This window comes from Strix aluco, chromosome 1 (assembly GCF_031877795.1).
Source record: "Strix aluco isolate bStrAlu1 chromosome 1, bStrAlu1.hap1, whole genome shotgun sequence".
Taxonomy (NCBI): Eukaryota; Metazoa; Chordata; class Aves; order Strigiformes; family Strigidae; genus Strix; species Strix aluco.
Window position 1 is genome coordinate 147,246,713 of NC_133931.1, and position 20,335 is coordinate 147,267,047.

The window sequence follows — 20,335 nt, forward strand, 5'->3', positions numbered from 1 at the left end:
CCTCAACAGAACTGAGATAAAAATTTACTGAGAATTACTTCTGACTGAGCAGTGGTGACATCTCTCAATCTCTCTGGCACCCACTATACAAGAAAGGGTAGCAAATACCTCAGAACAGCAACTGAGTTAAGGCTCAAAGAAGTCCTGCCTTCTAACATTTTCCAGATTCATGCAATATCAGATTGCCTCTTGCAAGACCTAGTTTCCAGCACCAGTGTTTTTTATTTTCAATTTGCAGTTTTAGCAAGTTCCCTTCCAAGATGCAATTTTTACCATACTAATCTCAAGCAGGGCATGTTATGGAATCATAGGGAAATGTCTTATAGCAAAATATAAAAAATAGATGGAATACTGAATATGACCTAAATAGATCAAAAACCACTGCAAACTAGTCAGAAGTCTAATTTGCTAGTGCTGCATGTAATTCTATACTAACTTAACCTACTCGGGAAATGGGAAAGCGCAAGATGGAGTTGTACTAACTTTAACTGCCTGAAAATCAAACCTAAAAATGTTAATTATTCTGGAAAGAGAAAATACAGGTCTGTATCTCTTCAAGCCTTATACAACCAATGACTATCAGAAAACATTCTTGAAGCATCCACAAATTCTGTAACAGGTTTCTGCGAACTTCGCATGAAGGAAAATAAACAATTAAAATACAAGCGTATACTGACACACATAGTCTGTTTTCTATCTAATGTCTCTATTATCTATCTATCCTCCTGATGGTCTAGCCCGTGTGATACTCAAGATTTTTTTAAATGTTTTTACAATGTTTATTTAAACATGTATTTAAACATTTAAAAATGTTTAAACGGTGCAAGCTTAAGATTCACTGAAAATAGTGCTTGTACTAATGAGTCTCTTCAGCTTTTCCTATTACAATACCTCCAAGCTCTCTCCTTGTCTCTTCCTTCACTGTTGGTTGACTTACTGTCCGGGCAAAACTTGCAACCATGTCTAGTTTGGAGCAATGCAGATGCTGAATAAACAGATGATGTACAAGTGCTAAATGGCCAGTCACTACTGCTGTTTTCATGATGCAAGCTCAACAGTACCCAATAGCTTGGATAATTATGTATGAACACTCCCTCACCACCAACTCTTCCACCAAGATGTAATTTTACACAAAACTTGACAATTTCGTATCTCTGAAATCTGTCTTCCTTTAGCAGATCTGGCTGAAAGGGATCATCCAAAAGATGATGCATGTACAGACAGCAGGATTGCATAACTTCAGTTTTCCGAGTCAACCGTGCCCGTTCTCTTTCTTACATAAAAACTACTAAGCACTAGTTGCACTGTGATGGAACAGTCCACAGATACCAGTACCTACAAATTACAAGCCTTTCAGGAAGTTGGGAGTATTCCATATAAATATTCAGGGTTTGGTTTGTTCCCCTTGATAGATTCAGTCAGACAGGGAAGAAACTAGGAAACTAGAAACTAGGAAGAAACTAGCTCACTGAGAAAGAGGCTCCTGGCCACCATAGAAGATGCATGTCAGCTTACAGGAAACATTCATAGCACCAAGGACTCCTCCTAATCTGTCCAGTACTTCATTCAAGTGTATTTTGTATCCAATGAAGATAGTATTTGAGCGGGTTTAATTTTGGAAATTAAAAGTGAACTGGGGTTAAACCAACAAACTCGCTCATCCACAGTAACAGTGGGCAGATCCTAGGGCAGCATAAAGCAACAATGAAAGTGTTGAACTTACCTTTTATTCCCAGTGGCATTTGTAATGTTCAGGATCAAACAATTCCATGCTCATACACACTCTAGTAAAGCTTTTAGAAACCCTAAGCTCATCAGAGTAGCATACAATTGTATTAAGCAAATAACAAGTAACTTTAAAATCCTAATAATACATCTAATAAACAATTTGAATTCCTTATAGAAATTGTTTAGCTTCAGAGTAAAGAGCAAAAATTAAGTTTAAATTCAAGTTCCTCAAAAGTAGAAAGTCAATGCAGATTTACAAACCATGTATGCGTAGTTTTTTGAGATACATTTCAAGAAATACGAGTACAGCTATTAGCTGCTAAACACAAGACCATCGTTAGAAAATGCGTGAGTAATTATAGCTACCTCAGGTTAGCTCTGGTTACTTTGGCATTCTCAGTACTCATGGCAAGAGCCTTCCACTGTGCAGTTTTGGCCATTTCGTCTGATATGTTTACAATTGAGGGATCAATGCTAAAGAACAAACATACTTTCTGGTTAGTATTCAATACCTTGCAGCAGCATTATATTTACTGTCACTCATCATTTACATCAGTTGTGCCTTCTTTGAATATTTACGCAGCCATGAATTGAGTTACTCTCTTACAAATGTATTTCAACCAAAATCTGAAAATTTAACTCACTAGCGCTGCCTTTATCGCATAGCATCTTAAAAGTTTTTCACAGAGATACCACTAAGCCATTAAGAATATTTGAGAGATATCTCATTTCTAAATTACCTGTAACTTCAGAAAATTATTTTGCATGCTCAGAAATAATGAAATTCATCACACTGTTCTCCTATGGTTTTCATATATCAAAATTCTTTTAAGTTGTTTCCAGGAAATAATCAAAGGCAAAAGAGCAGAAGTTAATAAAATTTTGAAACTGGTAACTCAGTTGATATTTAAAACTAGTAAAAATCTAGAAGTTCCAATTATCTAGACAGATTTCAAGTTTATTTTTTTCCTGCAGAGCTTTACTAGACATTTTTCAAGGTTATTTTGCCACCATCCCCCCAAGTCCTGCAGAAGGTAAGTTCACCCTCACAGTAAGCCTTCAAAACTTATTTCCCTCTTTGCCCTCCACACATTTATATGTACAGCAGACTTAGGTGTGGTCTGTAGAGATGTTGTCTGTTCTGTTCCATACTTAAGCTTCAGAATCTACCCCAAGGTATCTGTAAGTGTTCTTCAAACTGCACAGAAATCTTTCAAACCATTTTTCCTCAGGATCCCCACAAGATGCAAGACAGTGAGACATATAGTAAACACACAAGCCCACAGTTCATGAAATCACAGTTCTACTGTGACAGCAATTAGCAACTCTCATGTTTTTTAAAAAAGCTTTAGCATTTAGCATTTTCATCTGAGTGGCTAAAGTCCAACTAAGACTGCTCTTGGAGTAGACAACAGCACTCAGCAGGAGTATCTGTCTCATCCAAAAACCTGTCTGTTCCCAACTCAGATCAGGGCAGACCTGACACTATGCTAGATCCATAGGAAAGTCAATTCTTAACCTAGGAACCCTTAGTGTTAGAGAGGCAAAAAATATCTGGCAACTGATTTATCTGTCACACCTTCTGGGTGTGTTGAACAGTTACAGAACACCTGACAACTAAGTTGACTACATGCCCAGTAAGGGAGATACATACTGAGACAAAATGCCTTCCAGTGCTGAAGGAACTTTCCATCAATGAAATTCCAGCATTTCCTTTTCTGAAAGAGAACCCGTCACCCTGTCCTCAAGTTTACTTTCAGAAAATTTTACTTAAAGTAAAAACAGCTGCCTCTAACAAGTTTTTTTTTGTATCACAGAAATTATAAACTTTAGCCCTCACTTAAATAAGCCATCAAGGAACTGCACACTCAGACTTTTTCTGAAAAATCCAAGTGGCTGGTAAACACATGGCTCAACTGATGCTTTTAGTTGCTTAATACTCAGCATTTCATGCACGGTAACACACAAGTATTCCACGAAAACTGACCAAGGATGCTTCTTCACCTTGAGTACAGCTGGTCGAAATTGAGTCATCTGATCTGTTCAAGATGGTCATGTAAATTGGTAATTAAAATGCAGTTTTAAAAAACAACACAATGTAAAAATGCTACTATTGCACCATGAGATATACCTTCGTACTTCCTAATCATGGCTGAGTTACAAACCTGGGGGAAAAAATTAATTCAACTCATATACAATCAACTTTACATAAAGCAAACTACACCACATGATTAAAAAAAATCTTAAAGACCAACATTTTATTATACCTGTATTTTAGGGTTTTTACAGGAAAACCCAAATTTGCTTCTCCATATGCAAGGTGTACACTTTCATTGTCTCCTGTCTGAAGCATTCTCTCTGCTTCCTGTAAATTCCAAGTAATAAGTTTATAAAATTAGTCATGCAGCAGAAATCGAAGAAGTATCTCATGCTGACAAGTTAATTTCCACATGGGTAAGGGGCATTTCCTTGAGGGTAATGGAGCTGAATGCAGGAGATACAGTTTTAGAACTTTTTTCTTAGAAGCGTTTCAGCCAGGGAAGGGGGATGGGGGAATGGGGAAGAAGGGTGTTACAGAATCACAGAATCATCTAGGTTGGAAAAGACCTTGAAGATCACCAGGTCCAACCATCAACCTAACATTGACAGTTCTCAACTACACCATATCCCTCAGCGCTATGTCAGCCCATCTCTTAAACACCTCCAGGGATGGGGACTCCACCATCTCCCTGGGCAGCCCATTCCAACGCCTAACAACCCCTTCTGTAAAGAAATACTTCCTAAGATCCAGTCTAAACCTTCCCTGGCGCAACTTGAGGCCATTACCTCTTGTCCTATCACTTGTTACTTGGTTAAAGAGACTCATCCCCAGCTCTCTGCAACCTCCTTTCAGGTAGTTGTAGAGGGCGATGAGGTCTCCCCTCAGCCTCCTCTTCTCCAGACTAAACAACTCCAGTTCCCTCAGCTGCTCCTCATAAGACCAGTGCTCCAGACCCTTCACCAGCTTCGTTGCCCTTCTCTGGACACGCTCGAGTCATTCAATGTCCTTTTTGGAGTGAGGGGCCCAAAACTGAACACAGTATTGGAGGTGTGGCCTCACCAGAGCCGAGTACAGGGGTGAGATCACTTCCCTCTCCCTGCTGGCCACGCTATTTCTGATACAAGCCAGGATGTCATTGGACTTCTTGGCCACCTGGGCACACGCTGGCTCATGTTCAGCTGGCTGTCAATCAACACCCCCAGGTCCCTCTCTGACTGGCAGCTCTCCAGCCACTCCTCCCCAAGCCTGTAGCGCTGCTGGGGGTTGTTGTGGCCCAAGTGCAGCACCCGGCATTTGGCCTTATTGAAACTCCTACAGTTGGCCTTAGCCCATCGCTCCAGCCTGTCCAGATCCCTCTGCAGAGCCTCCCTACCCTTGAGCCGATCAACACTCCCACCCAACTTGGTGTCATCTGCAAACTTACTGAGGGTGCACTCGATCCCCTCGTCTAGATCATCAATAAAGATGTTAAACAGGAGTGGCCCCAAAACCGAGCCCTGGGGGACACCACTCGTGATCAGCTGCCAACTGGATTTAACTCCAGTTACAAGTTTTGTAAGGAATTCAGCTAGCTGGTGTAAAGTTAGGTAAAACATTTATGGAGAAGTTAAACAAGCTATATTACTATATTATTGGTAACTAGCAGTTCGTTTTAATTACAGCTCTGCAATCACACACAAGCAAAATGTCCCTAATACAATGAACAGTTTTGTGATTAATTTAAGCAGGGTAAAAATCCCTACTCCACTGCTCTTCTATCCCTCTTCCTTTTCTCTCCTTCTAACCTCATGAAAGACAAAGAAAACAACATTTTGTTCTAAAAACTGCTTCTTTTCACTTTGCTTGCTAATTTTAATCACAAATAAGAGTCATAGTTCATAATAGCATCATTGAAACAGGGTCTTTCCCTTAACTTAATTGCCAGTAATAGTTCCTCTAGCATTGAATCTCATTAGTAAAAAATTTCAAAATGTATATTTGGTATATAAGATCATATGCTCCAGCCGCTTAAAATTTTTTTATGTCTCATTGAGTATTTTCTAGTAATTTACAACATGCTTAGTTTGACTGTTTTCACACTTACTGCTTTCTCTTTTTTCTTTTTGTCATCTTCTTTCTTCTTTTTACTTTCTGGCATAAGATCATCAAGCCAGCTAAGCTCTCTTTTGGTGAAACATAAATCCATGAGCTTGCGAATGAACACTAACGCTAGAACCTTAAGGGAACCATAAATGGAATAATTTATATTAAACTATTTAAAAGAACAAAAATGGACACACACTTTCAGTACATTCAGAATCTTTAACTGAAACCCATCTTTGGTTTATCTTACCACAAAGTTAAATAATTTCCACTTTCAATAGCTAATCACAACTGAACTGCGTATTTTCAGAAAATGAAAAGTCCTTGTTTCAGTAGTGAACAACTTGTACTACATGTTATTTTGTTTCTTTCCCACTCCCTTCTTTCTTCAGGCAGCAATTACGTCCTGACAAGATCCTTGATGATGCAGGTACTCTTGGAAAATTATTAACTTGTATAACAGAAAACTTACCATCATAGGGAAAACAACAGCAGCTGCAGAGGCTTTAATTACCCACAACAGAACTAGACAAGTGAGCTGAACAACTGTAAAGATATGGACCTTCCAGAGTGGCACATAACGTAGATAAATCAGGTCAGGTTGATGCTTGGCAGGCATTCCGAACAGTTTTATACGGTCAAAAAACTGTATTGAAAAATAAAATCATCCGTCAGTTAATTATTTTCTTCCCCTCCAGAAGGAAACAAACATTTTCAGAGTATTCCAGAAACATAAGTTAATCCCAAATAAAATACTAAAAAAGGACACTGAACATTCAAGGGGGTGGGGCTAGGGGATGTTTTGGTTTGTTGAGTTTTTTCTCCCCCTCATTACTACTACAAAATTTCAGAATATTTCAGAAAATTTGTTGCTCAGCTACACTACTGAAGGAACAAATGCAAAAGAACTAAGAAGTGAAGGCACAACATGGTAAGAACAAATATCTGAACATTACGCTCAAGAAATTATCCTGCACACTATTCAGCCAGTATGAGCTAACTTTATTTTTACTCACATAAAGTAATGTGTTACAGTTTCCTTTTCATTTAGTGTTAAACAAAAGCAAATTGCTCATTAAAATCAGACTTTACCTGAATGCCTTTTAATGAAGATACTCCCATGTAAAGAAAGACACCATACAAAACTGGCATTGGAATAAACTGGGAAGGAAAAAACACCCACAGAGTGACTTGTGGAAACAACACGGCATAACACAGCAATCCACATTAGTGAAAGACATGGGCCAAGTTATTTTTTACTTTAGATTTTAGTTAAGTGAAATCTTTAAATGCTGAGGCTCTTTTAGAGAAAACACATGCATCATTGAGCAGCAAAAAAAAAAAAATCTAGAGCTAACAAGGCTATCACCAGGATTAAAAAAGCAGTTTCATCTTGACTGCCCATTCATTCAGTTTTCTAGGTTGCAACCAAGATTTCTATTAATGCTAAGTATGCTGCTTTATGTTACTGTCTGATAGGAACTGTATTGAGACTATCAACTTCATGAAATTGCTGTAAGTTTTACTTTTTATCACTAATCTTGCATTTCTGGAGCAGATGAAACAAAGAAACCCCCACCACCCCTACTATGAAGATCTGCTAATTATTCAGGGCTCAATTTTGCTCCAACAAAACCAATTTAAAGGTAAGATAATGTCGTTGTCCACTGATTTCAGTAGCACTTGCATCAAACCTCTGCAGCCTACACAAAGCATGTAAAGCTTTCTTTGCTCCTCAATTCATTAAACTTCTGAGTAAAAGGATAGCCAAGATACAATTCAAAATCTTAATAAAAACTGTTGCTATCAAGCCTGAACAAAAGCCTTTACTGAAACTTAAAGAGTGTGGAATAAAACTATCCCTTAAGGATTTATTACTGCATATATATGTGTGTGTTTGTGTGTGCGTCCATATATATAAAAGCTCGTGTCTTCACTGTAAGCTCTTTAGTTTGACATGATAGTACTTCATTTATGTTAACTTCTGCATTAAATCAGTATAAATCCATACATGGAACAAAAGCATAACCACCTACAGATGCAAGGCTTTGTTCTCCTTCCTTCTTTTGAACAATAACAGCCACTCACATTGAAAAAGAAAAACACTTCATAAAGAGCAAGTAGTAATAATACCATTCCTATTACCCTCAGTTGCATAAAAAATAGAAGTATTAGTTTCTAAGAATCAGCTGTTAAAACATGGGGTAAACATGTAGCTTCAGCAAACAGGACCTTTTATCTTTTACTTTTGAGCAACAATAAATCCATTTCAATATTTCTGCTATTGATTCTGATCATTCACATTATACATCTGAGCTCTTGGCTGAAAGCTTTTCAACCAGAGATTGTCAAATTTGAATACTCATTTTTAGTAACTGCTACTGCATTATCATTTTCAGACATTTACATCCTTTAACACATACAAATGATCAACTATTAAGAATTGATAATATGTAGCTCTAGTTACTACAGTTCTATGTTCACAGGTTTATTTCTTTCCACTGTCTAAACTTGAACAACCATTAGAAGTTACCTTTTTGTGAAATGACTTGTGATCTGTCTTTAAACAGACTCTTACAAAGTTCTTTGAAAGTATTAGCAACTATGCAATTTATGCCATATCTGCTCTTTTGGCAACAAAAAGACAGGGTTTTTTTAATTTCTCCTTTTAACTATTGGATTTAAAACAAAGCAGAAGTTGAATGGATTTTACTGAAATCTGAGCAAAAAGCCAACAGAACTGACTAGTTTTCTTCCCAATAAAGTCTTCTGATGGGCACTATGGATACCAATTAAGAGACAAAGTGTAAACTGAGGCCACAATACAACCTGAAAAATTTCTATCACACCCTGATGATGCATCAGATAATCTTGACACGTTAAACATCAAAGGACGTTTAATAAACTGAAGAATGAGAAGTGAACAATGTAATTTCTGATGATCACCTTTTAAACCAGATGTTTCTATTTCTTCTGCTATATTATATTACTTCTACTCAAGAAACTTTATACCTTTATCACACTCCTTTTCTCTCTCCATTTATGCACTCACATAAAAACTACAGAATAACTATTTTAGGTAATGTGGACTTGAGAAACTAAAAAATAGCTGGCAAGAAAAGCAGGTAACATGGACAAAGGCTGCTTTCCTCACTACTCAGTTCATTTCTAGCTTGCTCAGATTTAATTTGCTTACATCTCCCCCACCCTTTCTATTCAACTAATGCCTGTTATTAAAAAAAGCAATTTCAGATCAGTCTAGGCATATTTTACTTAACATAATAAAACTTCCTAACATTATTAAATGCTAAACCACAATATCAAAATCAAAAGCACAAAGGAAACACAAATATTTTGGAAAAACCGTCTTTACCTTTAACACAGATGTCATGAACACTGACAGCCCCATCAGGACAAAAATCATCAATCCTGTCACTCGCTGCTCCCGGATTCCCAAAAACTTTGGTTGTTCTCCTGGTGCTGAGCATTCAGATTCAACTTTCAGGCTGTTAACATGACTTATAGACAGGACAGTTGCAGCAACAAACCACGGTAAACCCATGATAGAACATATCCCCAGCATAACACCAACCATGAGTAGATCAAGATGATACCCACAGCCTTTCTGTAAAATTAAGCAAACAAGTCATTTGACAAACTTTCTAATTATTTGATACCATATTTATAACTTAGCTGGTACATAACAGATAACTACAAAAATTACATACTTTGAGCATCCACAAGATTATATTTGTTCTTTATTAGTTAATATATGTATTTATTTAGTAGCTGTTGGTAACGTTTCCATTTTAAAATAAACTTGACTTACGTAACATTAGTGTTTTGTGAAAATTACTTTTACCTTCAGCTTATGCTCCTTCCTGTTTATAATAACAGCTGTTATTTGTTGATCCATGAAAATGAGAATGGTACAGAGTAAAGCAGGAACCGCAGCTATCAAGAGTGTCCACCAAGGATTGCTTCCAAGAGGATCTATGAACCATCCTCGGTCTTTTCGGGTGGGCTGAAAAAACAACCATCAATGGTAAGAATTAGTGACTAAAATAAAATGCAGATTTTATTGCTATGAACAGCTGCAAGGAACAGATTAACAGTCTCTTAAATATGTGTCTCGATTTTTTTCCAATGGCTTTGGCCAAAAGACTGATTAAGCTGTTACATGCGAGCATGACATTTATATGAAGAAAATTAAAACAACTCTATTCCTTCATGTTTGCACATTTGCATAAAAGAATGCTTCCTTTTCAGTGATATTATAATAGAAAAAGCATAGTCTCTTCTGTCAGACGAGACATACATCCAAAGCAGAAAAATGATATTACTTCATCAACTACATTGTAAGTAAAAAAGGTAAATTTCTGTTTCTATACAACTCCATTGTTCTACTGTCTAAAGCATTTAAGAAGTTGTGGGTTTTTAAAAGGTTTTATTTCTTACTTCAAATTTCTCTGGAACATGAAGTTTAGGAGAAGGTACTCCGACAAGATAGTCAATCAAAACCATGATTACTATGGTCAGAAATACTGCAAAGTCACTGATGGTAGAACGCACCTTTAAAGAAAAGACTTGAGTTAACTCTTGCTTTTTCATCATTATACTCTGCATGTACAGAAAGACAATTTTTCTCCCCTATAAATAGTTAAGTCTATTTATATTATACTACTCCACTAAACATTATATATATATTCTCTTTTTATTTTAAAATTTAAGCTGCATGCCAGCATAGCACGAAATTGCAGAAGGTTAAGTATTCTGTACAACTGTTCATTTAAAAGTGATCTACTGAAAGAAGTAAATTACTTAAAATAACTCCTTCCTCATCTTCCTGTCCCCTCAACCCTACTAGGAAGCTGGGCCATCACAGCTAGTCTCTTGTAGCTTAATTCAGTAACATCACTGCAACATATTCAGGTTATCAAAGGTGACTTTATTAAACATTAGGAACACAGTGTAGCTGAGGTTTATAGAATATCTAACCAATTTATTTGGGCTAGCAGAAGTAAGTTGTGTAAATCAGTTCAAAGATAATCATTATGTTAGCCTCTATCAGAAATAGTAATCCCCTAAGGAACCACTCAGAACCTTTTGTACATCAGCAGTTTGGGGAAAGCAATCAATTGTTCTGTACAGCTAGGTGAGGAAAACAGCAGGAGTATTATGTCTCCAAATGATGCCTGGCAATACCCATTAATATGGGTAGACAGGTCTTCTAATGTTTAGAATATCTCATGGTAACTATAGGAAAGTAGAGAGTAAGCACTGAATTTTCTGCAGCCAATTTCTTTCCTTGGACTTCTTCATTTTTGAATTATTAGCTAATTTTCTGTTTTTAATTTATTTTTCTGTCTTAAAAGAAATCTCTCAATACAAAATTCTGAAGCAAAATAGAAAATTTAACTCCATGAAGTTATACTAATATATTTATCACAAGATAACAATAGTCTCTAATCAGAATTACCTTAGTTGGGAAATAACGTTTGGTCTTGAATTGCTTAAGGAAAGAGGAGAGGAAAAATGTTGTAAAGAATAGTATGACAGACCAGAAGAGAACATCTGGAATATATGGTCCGTGATGGCCACAAGCTGATCCATGAAACACACCATGAAATTCTAAACATTCCTGCAAAGAGAAAAACTCCTTAAATTTCTACATTTTATTCATTTGGTACATTCAACCTAACTTGCAGTTTTTCAATATAAAATACATTTGAGAACTTTCACAATTCCAAAAAGAGGTTTCTTTCCTTCATCACTACCTCATCCCGAAATGTCAAAAATGTGTGCTGTCTCTTCCAGAAGAGCCACAGTAGCCATCCCTGATTAGTTCAGGATGCCAAAACGCTGGGAGATGCCCAAGAAGAAACAACTTCTTTACATTCACCATGTTTCTATTCTATTTCTCAAAGCATCACAAGATTGAATGCATAAATTAAGACTGAGGACTAAGCCCCAGAAAAGCAGACTATCCCAATATCAACTATCAAGCTAACGAACATGGAAAAGGATCTCCTCAGTTTCTCCCATCTCTTTACTCTTGACTTGGTTTTGTCCTGATACAGTTAAGGAAGAAACAGACTCCTACAAAATGAGATTAACCCAACTGTAAGAAAAAAAGTTTCAAGTAGAAAAGCATCATAAATAAGGGATTTGAATAAAAAAGAAAACAAAGTCAGACAATCCCTATCCAAAAGGCTCACTGAAATGCAAAGTAAAGAATTAAAGTAGACACATGGAGTATAAGGAAACAACAAGCCAATAAATCAAACAGTTGGAAGCAGCACTGCCACAACTTAAGTCTTTAAACAGGTTAATTTATCAAAAATTTAACTTAGGATAAAATTTCTCCCCGTTAACAATCTACTTTGATAATAAGCATCACCAAATCCAGGATCAGTTCTGTCTCTCTGGGAAGACTAAAGATGCTGAAGAGAATGAAAATGTTTATAAAATAAATAATAATATGAAATAAATATAAAACTAAGTTCAAGAGAAACTGCCATCCTAGGTGATTACGGTAGACTAGGAGCCATTGCTGGCACACAGAATACACTACAGCTAAAACTTAAGCACTGAGGCTTTTCATAGTATTTTTGCTGTGCAAAACACCTTTTACTTTCAGTGTGAACATCTAGGCTCACACACAAGGAGAACCCATACACGGATATCTACTGCCATTTTAGACAGCCTAAGATGGCCAAAGTAGGCATACACAGCTAGCAAATGCAACACAAAATCCATAGCAGATCCAAACCATTCAAGATGTAGGTGGAAACCAGATGCCAGGGTATGCAAACACCGTAACTTTTTTCCTCTCCACCTACCCACAGAATTAGATATTGTTATAAAATATCCAGCTCAGAAGGTAACACTTTCAAGCCTATTCCTTCAAATAGCTCTTCTTTCTTTTAACCTTCAAATTTCCAAATAACTGTTTTCTTCCAACCAATAATTAGGCAGTTTCTTTGAATCTGTTGTAGTTTCATAGCAATGTCTAACAATCTAATGAAAAGTGTTTGCTACCACATTTTAACTGCAGATTCCATCTTCACACCTCAAAAATATTCGTTCATCCTTTCCAGGAAACTGAAGGAAGCAATCTGTTTATTCACCTTATCATATTCATCTGCACTTCAGAAAGAAGACTGTTCTGCCTACCAGAATTAAAGTGGCTACCTCAAGCAGACATTTATGATATTAGCATTTACTGCCATGGACCTGCCCATCCAAACCACTACAATGACTGTTTAAAGCATTATGGGAGGAATAAGAGAATTCAAAAATACAGTTTTAAAGAAAACAGTCCAGGTTCAAGTCAAGAAAGAAACCAGATGGAAAATATTAATCAAGACTGGCACTGTGTGAGTGCTTTTATACATACACACATATATATAACTTTTAGATACTCACAGACACTGTAAGGTTACTCCATGCTATATTTTCCACAGACTTATTCATACTCCTCCACACCTGCAAAGTTTCATTGCTGGGTTTCTCAGGCTCAGAACACACACATCTGAAGGAAAAAAAAAAATTAATTTACATGCTTTTAAGCCATATGTGCCAAAATGCAGCAATTTGCAGTAGTTTCAAAAATCCTGAAGAGTTTTAATCAATTTATGCCAACCTTCTATGAAAGCAGCAGAGTACAAGGCTCCTCCTTGCATGACATGAACTAGGATTATTGGTGGGGTGGGGGAGAATGAAGAATTCAGGAGGTTTATCAGATTGGACAAAAAGCCAAACTATGTATTTCAAAGAATTAGAAGCAGGCAAGATGTTGTGTGAATTTGTGTATTTGACTTATCTGCCAGTTTTTAAATAGAAAGATACCTAAAAATAAAATTAAATAGATAATATATGCAGAATTCTACATATTGTAAATAAAAGATGAAGATAAAAATCCAAATGACACCACTTCCCAACAACCCTATACTAACAATTGTTGTGTTATGTCTAAAGATTTCTGCACAATTTGACTAATTTGGCACAAATAGTTTTCTATGACTGTGTACACATTAAGGTTTTTAGATTTCTATACAGTGTAACATCCCACAAGGAGTCAAACTTCAGTTAGTCCTACTGTATGCCAACATAAGAGAAAACAAAGAGACTGAAACTATTTAATTTAAAAGACTGGTGTAGATGACTCAATTTCAGCAACTCCTTTTCAAACCAGACATGCCATTATCCTCTAGAAGTTTCAGAGTATTTTCTAAAATTTTGGTAGTCAGACATTTATCTTGCACTTGGCATGCCTTCTGATCTACACATGACCAAAACTGGTCACCTGGAAGTAAGACACCATTTTTAAGTATGTAGTGAGCTCACTGAAAATGTAAATGCATAAATTGCTCAGATATAAAGCAACTGCATACATGCATTTTTAGTAATTTTTTGTACAAGTAGAAGTGCCCCTCCCTATTGTAGTGGTGTGCAAACTTGGATTGCAGAATCCTTTCTGTCAGACAGGTTGACAGAAGTACACATCAGTTTTTAAAAAAAAAAACCACAACACATGGAATATTGATTTAATGGGATGTTTTCAAATAAAGCTATTCAAGTACACAAAACAGTAAGGTTAACATGGAAACATTTATGTAGAAGAAGAGAAACAGATAACAAGCAAGAAATGTCTCCTTTTTCTATGAGATTCATCAGAATACTGAAAAGCAAAGAATCATGGAAGGGCAAAGTTGCATCCTGATAGCGTGAAGGTACAGAAGGAGAAAGCTCTAAATGTGCATGGGCAAAAAGAACCTAGATTTGCAAAGCACAATGTTTAAGGAACTTAAATATAGAAGAAGTAAATATACTTTCTTCTGATAACTGAGTTGTAAAGTAACAGCATAAGGAAATAGGAAAAGATTGGAAAACAGCAATTCCTATAAGGTAGTTACAAACAGTAACTTAAGAATCATCAGAAGAAAAAGGAATTGCAACAGTAAGTATGATGAGACAAAAAGAAAGCATCTTTAGTTACTGGTCAAGGCAGTAACATAAACAAGCACACCGAATGAAGACTGACAAATTTCTCAACGAATGCAATGAAGACAAAGGATGCCACCAAGTAGACAAGTGAAAATCCAGGAAAAAAAGTAAGAGTATTTGAAACTGTCTTCTGGCTCACTTAGCTGAAGATGCTTGTTCCACACCCTATTCCCCTATTGAGGGTACAGGAGGGAAAAAACAAAATTGTAAAAGGCTAGATCTCCTACAGCTTTGTGATAGGAAAAAAAAATATAGGACAAACCAAAGCTGAACCCCATGGCATGTCCTGAAAGCCATGTGTGACACCTCACACAGCTAAACCAAGGAAATGTCACATTTTCCTTTCTCCACCCTCATGGCCTACCTAAGATAGTGTAGCAAAACACGTTCGGGTAGCAAGGGTCAGAAGACCTACAGACCTGCAGTACAGTTTCTGCCAGATTAGTGAATTTCAATGCTGACATAGGAGTCCTGTGAGGTCCCAGAGCCACTGGAACAGAAGGATAAGCAGCCAGGAAAAAGGGAGATATATAGGAAGTGGGTGTGCTCCCATGGCCTACTCCTGGCAACATGGCCTGGTCTTAACAGCTGTTAAGACAGGAAAGTGAGTGTAAATGCTATGTGTGAATGGAATACAAGAAGCAGTCTAAGCAGGTGTTTGCCCAAAAGCGATCACATTGAAGAGAAAGATGACAACATCAGCTGGATTAAACAGTAACAACGGAACTACACAAAGACTTTTCGGGAGGAAAAACAAGGAGAAAAAAAAAAAAAGAATCATTCTTAAAGGAAGCACTGAAGAAGCATGAGTGTTTGCAGAAGCGAGGAGGGACCTTGGAGTGGAAACGCGATAGTGAAAATCTGGTTTGACACTGCCGGAAATTCACCCTGCAGGCATCATGATCTCTGCCTTAGCCAGGCAGAGCAGCCACCCAGCAGGACAGTGAGTAGTCTGCCCTCCAATGAGAGACTGACTGCAGGGTGCAACAAGCAGGGACTCCCACACCAGCATGTGACTTAACAGACTACAGAGAACCTCACAGGTACAAATAAAGCTGGAGGACACGTATCTCCAACAGGAGGGAAGCACTAGGAGAGAAACCTGTGCTCCTCAAAGATGGTGTGTGACTGTAACCCACGTGTCTGGGGCTCAGGGGTACATATTGGTGTGGGTACAATTAGAACTTCTGAGTATTAGTAATAGAAGACAATTCTAAAATGTGTAGGTTCTTACTAGTGCTTCTTAAGTGTTTCGCATTGTGGTTTACCTGTTGTATTACTGATCCTGAATGCATGAATTACTGACAGTTAATTGTGTGTTGTTGATCAATCAAAGAACAGCTTTGCTTTCGATTTGGTTTAAACTATGTGAAATGAGCAGCTTCGCTCAGCAACAGTTAGCAGGATCTCCTCTTTCTAGCAGAAGTGAGCTGCTAGAATAGGATTCATCATATTTTATGAAACTATACCATAAGCTTGGAAAGTCCACACTGAGCAGCAAAAGATAAAACAGCATTTAAGCATATCATCAAAAACTAAAAAACAGAGTATCAAGACATATGGCATAAAAATTACTCAATACTAATTTCACCATATAAGCAAACTCTTTTAATGCAGAAGTGGTACAACTGCACACCAAAAGGTAGTGTATTGGGTTTGAGTGGCAACACTTTGGTAGCAGGAGGTCTACAGAGATGGCTTCTATGAGTCTATGCCAGAAGCTTCCCCCATGTCCAACAAAGCCAATGCCCGCCAGCTCCAGTATGCACCCGCCACTGGCCAAGGCCAAGCCCATCAGCAACAGTGGTGGCACCTCTGCCGCAGCACAGCAGCAGCCAGGAGAGAAGGAATAAAAATATGAGAGAACCAACTCTGCAGACACCAGGGTCAGTGAAGAGGAGGGGGAGGAGGTGCTCCAGGCACCAGAGCAGGGATTCCCCTGCAGCCCATGGTGCAGACCCTGGTGAGGCAGCTGTGCCCTGCACCCATGAAGGGTAACAGTGGAGCAGATCTCCACCTGCACCCTGGGGAGGACCCCATGCTGGAGCAGGGGGATGCACCCAAAGGAGGCTGTGACCCCGTGGGAGACCCACGCTGGAGTAGGCTCCTGGCAGGACCTGTGACCCCATGGGGCACCCACACTGGAGCAGTCTGTTCGTGAAGGACTGCACCCTGTGGAAGGGACCCACGCTGGAGCAGTTTGTGGAGAACTGCAGCCCATGGGAAGGACTCACATTGGAGAAGTTCGTGGAGGGCTGTCTCCCGTGGGAGGGACCCCACACTGGAACAGGGGAAGAGAGTGAGAAGGAGCGGCAGAGACAACGTGTGAGGAACTGACCACAATCCCCATTCCCCATCCCCCTGAGCTGCTGGTGGGAGGAGGTAGAGAAAATCAGAAATGAAGTTGAGCCCAGGAAGAAGGGACAGGTGTGGAGAAAGGGTTTTAAGAGTTCTATTTTCTCCTTAGCCTACTCTGATTTCATTGGCAATAAATTAAACTAATTTCCCCAAGTCAAGTCTGTTTTGCCCATGACAGTAATTGCTGAGTGATCTCCCTGTCCTTATCTCAACCCATGAGCCTTTCATCGTATTTTTTCTCCCCCTGTCCAGCTGAGGAGGGGGTGTGATAGAGCGGCTTGGTGGGCACCTGGCATCCAGCCAAGGTCAACCCACTACAGGTAGAAAATACACAACTCCCACAAAAATAAATCAAATGTAAAAAAGATACACCTAAATAGCTTGATTATTGCATTCCTTAAATGAAATAAAGTTTTTTTTGTACTGATAGTTTTACTGCTCATTACTGTGATGATTAGTAATATAATAGTTCTACTTCAGAAAGAAAAAAAAAATGACTTTATTGTATTTTTCTATTATTCTCCTCTCTCAAAAAATAATTTTTTTTAAAGTCAAGTATTCCCCATAATTATAGTAGAAAGCAACACTGTTTAAAGATGTTAACTCTCTATTCACAGCATGTGAAAGTTGCAGAAGCTCTCCATGTCTCAGCTTCCTGGAAATAATCCTCACCCAGGTGGGGTAAACTATCATGATTTCTAGAAGTGGCAAGGCAGAACTCCTGTTCTGACCTTTAATCTCCAGGCTGACCATTAATAAAGCTGCAATTAAAGCAGGTATTGTCACAGCCCCTCATCCCTTCCAACCACCCATAGCTAACACAGAAAATTCAATTCCACAGCATCCTGAATAGAATTTTTCTGAGGTTTCTCACGCCCGCACCACCCCCAGCATTCCTCTTACCCTTCCACGGAGAAGCACACATTGCAGTTTAGTAAGTGGTATGTCTCTGTACAATAAACATTTTTCCGATGTATTTTACTAGCAGATAGAAACTTGGTACTTACGAATATAAAGTCAGTTTATCCAAATCATTGTGCATATTGAAGGCATACACTTCTCCCAAATGAAAAAGCTTTTCCAATGCCTCATAAATAAATATGATGCATATAAGCGCTGCAAAAGCTTCCTCAGTAAATCGAGTGATGTAACACACAAGGCTGCTGGCATCTGTGGCTACAAGCACTATGCATAAAAATGCAGTCCACAGACCAATGCTAGTTCGCAAGGAAAGGTAGGAAAGATCATAATCCCTGCATGAAGAAAGAAACAAAAGTATTAACTGAGCCAGGAGTCACCTGTGCTATATTCTATTTGAAAACAAATACTGAGGCCAAGCCCTATAAGTATTCACCACTATTCTCATCCTTGAGGTTAACTCTGAAGGAATCTGAAACTTTTCTGTCTCGTCTTCCACCAAAGCAATGCAACACTGCAAGGTGTTTCCAGGATTCAGGGTGCAACTACCTAGTTTAGGGATGATCTTTCCAGAACTACCTAGATGACTTCTCCTAGAGGGCAGATCAGTCTCTGTTTACCCCTGCAGAATCAAAGCCAACATCTCCACACAGTCAGAACATAGCTTTTAAGTCCTAGCCACTTCGTAACACTGATTTTCTCATTAAGGCTCACCAGTGCCTCACAGCTTTGCCAAACCACATCCATCTCTCAGTCTCTTTCTGCTGTATTTACATCCTCATGGACATCCACTTTTAATACACAACTGCTTTCAATTAAAGCTATTCTAACAGTCTAGGAAATTAGAAAGTGCATCAAGCTAACACAAACGTCACTTACCTGCAAAATTTAAATAATATTTTTTCAAATACTAGAACTGGTCCAGTGCTCCCCAAAATAGTAAGAGGTTGCCCAGCAAAGAGAGAATAGGCAATCCCAGTTAATGAGGCTCCAAAGAGAGACTCTATTGCACTCTGTTTGGGGGAAAAGAAAGTGCTGTAACTATGCTGCCTTTCAGGTTAGTGTTTAGCATCACATCTGCATAAATACAGTTTTAAGAGGCATTAACTTAGAAACAAGACAAGATGTAAAAACACTGCAATTAATATTGATGTTTGAGACAAGAGTAACTTAACACAGTTTTGCAGTAACAATACCATGGACAAAAGATTTTGAAAACTTCACTCCTGAGAAACATAAAGCCATCCAAAACCATGAGAACAAGCTACTAGTCCTGCTAGCTATGGAGGAAAAACATACCAACAATTACTACAAATTAAAGAAAAAAAAGTTACTCAACATGTAGTTTATGGAAAGAACTATCTGTCTCTGTAAAGAAAATAGATATAGATAGATATATATATATTGCAACATACCTGTACCAAGACATGATACGGTGTGCCGTATCAAACCTGCATCAGTCAACCAGGCATTACAAAAGAAAAAACTGACAGGCAGAGGTGCAGGGGAAATTACTGAACAATATTGGTTTATGTATACATGACACCAAAAATAAATGAGCAGTAAACCAATGTCCCACCTGGTAATGCATTTCTTTTCATTGAAGTAAGATTTTCTACTTCAGTTCTTGAATTAAATGTTTTACTATAACATTTTCTGCTAAAAAAATAGTTACAATGCACCTCAAAAGAGAGGGGCAGGACTTTTTAGATACTAAAATGAAATTAAAGTTACTTGAAAGTAGTTAACTACACCATTTACAACTATGAGAAGTCATGGATTATAGATTAAAGGGTTCCTGGTGGAATTTTAAAGTGTTCACTATTTTGCAATCGTGCAAGCCTAAGAAAACAGTATTTATGCAAACTTCAGCTCCAATTCAGGAAAGCATCTAAAATTGGGTAAAATGGTTTCCTGAACTGGGGCTATTAAAAATTAAAACATGGGTCCTTCGTTCATTACATTAGAAAAAAAATATATATAATCCCAGTCTCTCGTTCTATTATCTTTGAATTAGTGCTTTTGGTTAGTCAATGCATTAACCTTGGGGCTCTCAATCAGGGTGGCAGGGACAGGAGCACGGTGGAGGTGATGACCTCTGGGAATGTGAGGGAAGGTTTCAAACACAAACTGTGTACCTTACAATGTCAGCTACTGTGCTTGAACATGTGTGTGCAGTGACTAAATTTTATATTCAAT

General features: G+C 38.0%; 1 protein-coding gene across 2 annotated transcripts in view; it reads right to left on the reverse strand.

Moving 5' to 3' along the window:
- SLC4A7 (solute carrier family 4 member 7) overlaps window positions 1–20,335 on the reverse strand; it is a 72,959-nt gene that overhangs the window by 5,526 nt on the left and 47,098 nt on the right. For both annotated transcript variants that reach the window (XM_074839099.1, XM_074839109.1), the window contains 12 exons: window positions 19,016–19,149; window positions 18,226–18,471; window positions 13,280–13,385; window positions 11,331–11,492; window positions 10,310–10,423; window positions 9,714–9,875; window positions 9,225–9,476; window positions 6,944–7,012; window positions 6,324–6,497; window positions 5,853–5,984; window positions 3,996–4,093; window positions 2,095–2,202 (listed from right to left, as the gene is read on the reverse strand). In XM_074839099.1, the coding sequence (XP_074695200.1) occupies window positions 2,095–2,202; window positions 3,996–4,093; window positions 5,853–5,984; window positions 6,324–6,497; window positions 6,944–7,012; window positions 9,225–9,476; window positions 9,714–9,875; window positions 10,310–10,423; window positions 11,331–11,492; window positions 13,280–13,385; window positions 18,226–18,471; window positions 19,016–19,149 (1,757 nt within the window). The remainder of the gene's footprint in view (window positions 1–2,094; window positions 2,203–3,995; window positions 4,094–5,852; window positions 5,985–6,323; window positions 6,498–6,943; window positions 7,013–9,224; window positions 9,477–9,713; window positions 9,876–10,309; window positions 10,424–11,330; window positions 11,493–13,279; window positions 13,386–18,225; window positions 18,472–19,015; window positions 19,150–20,335) is intronic.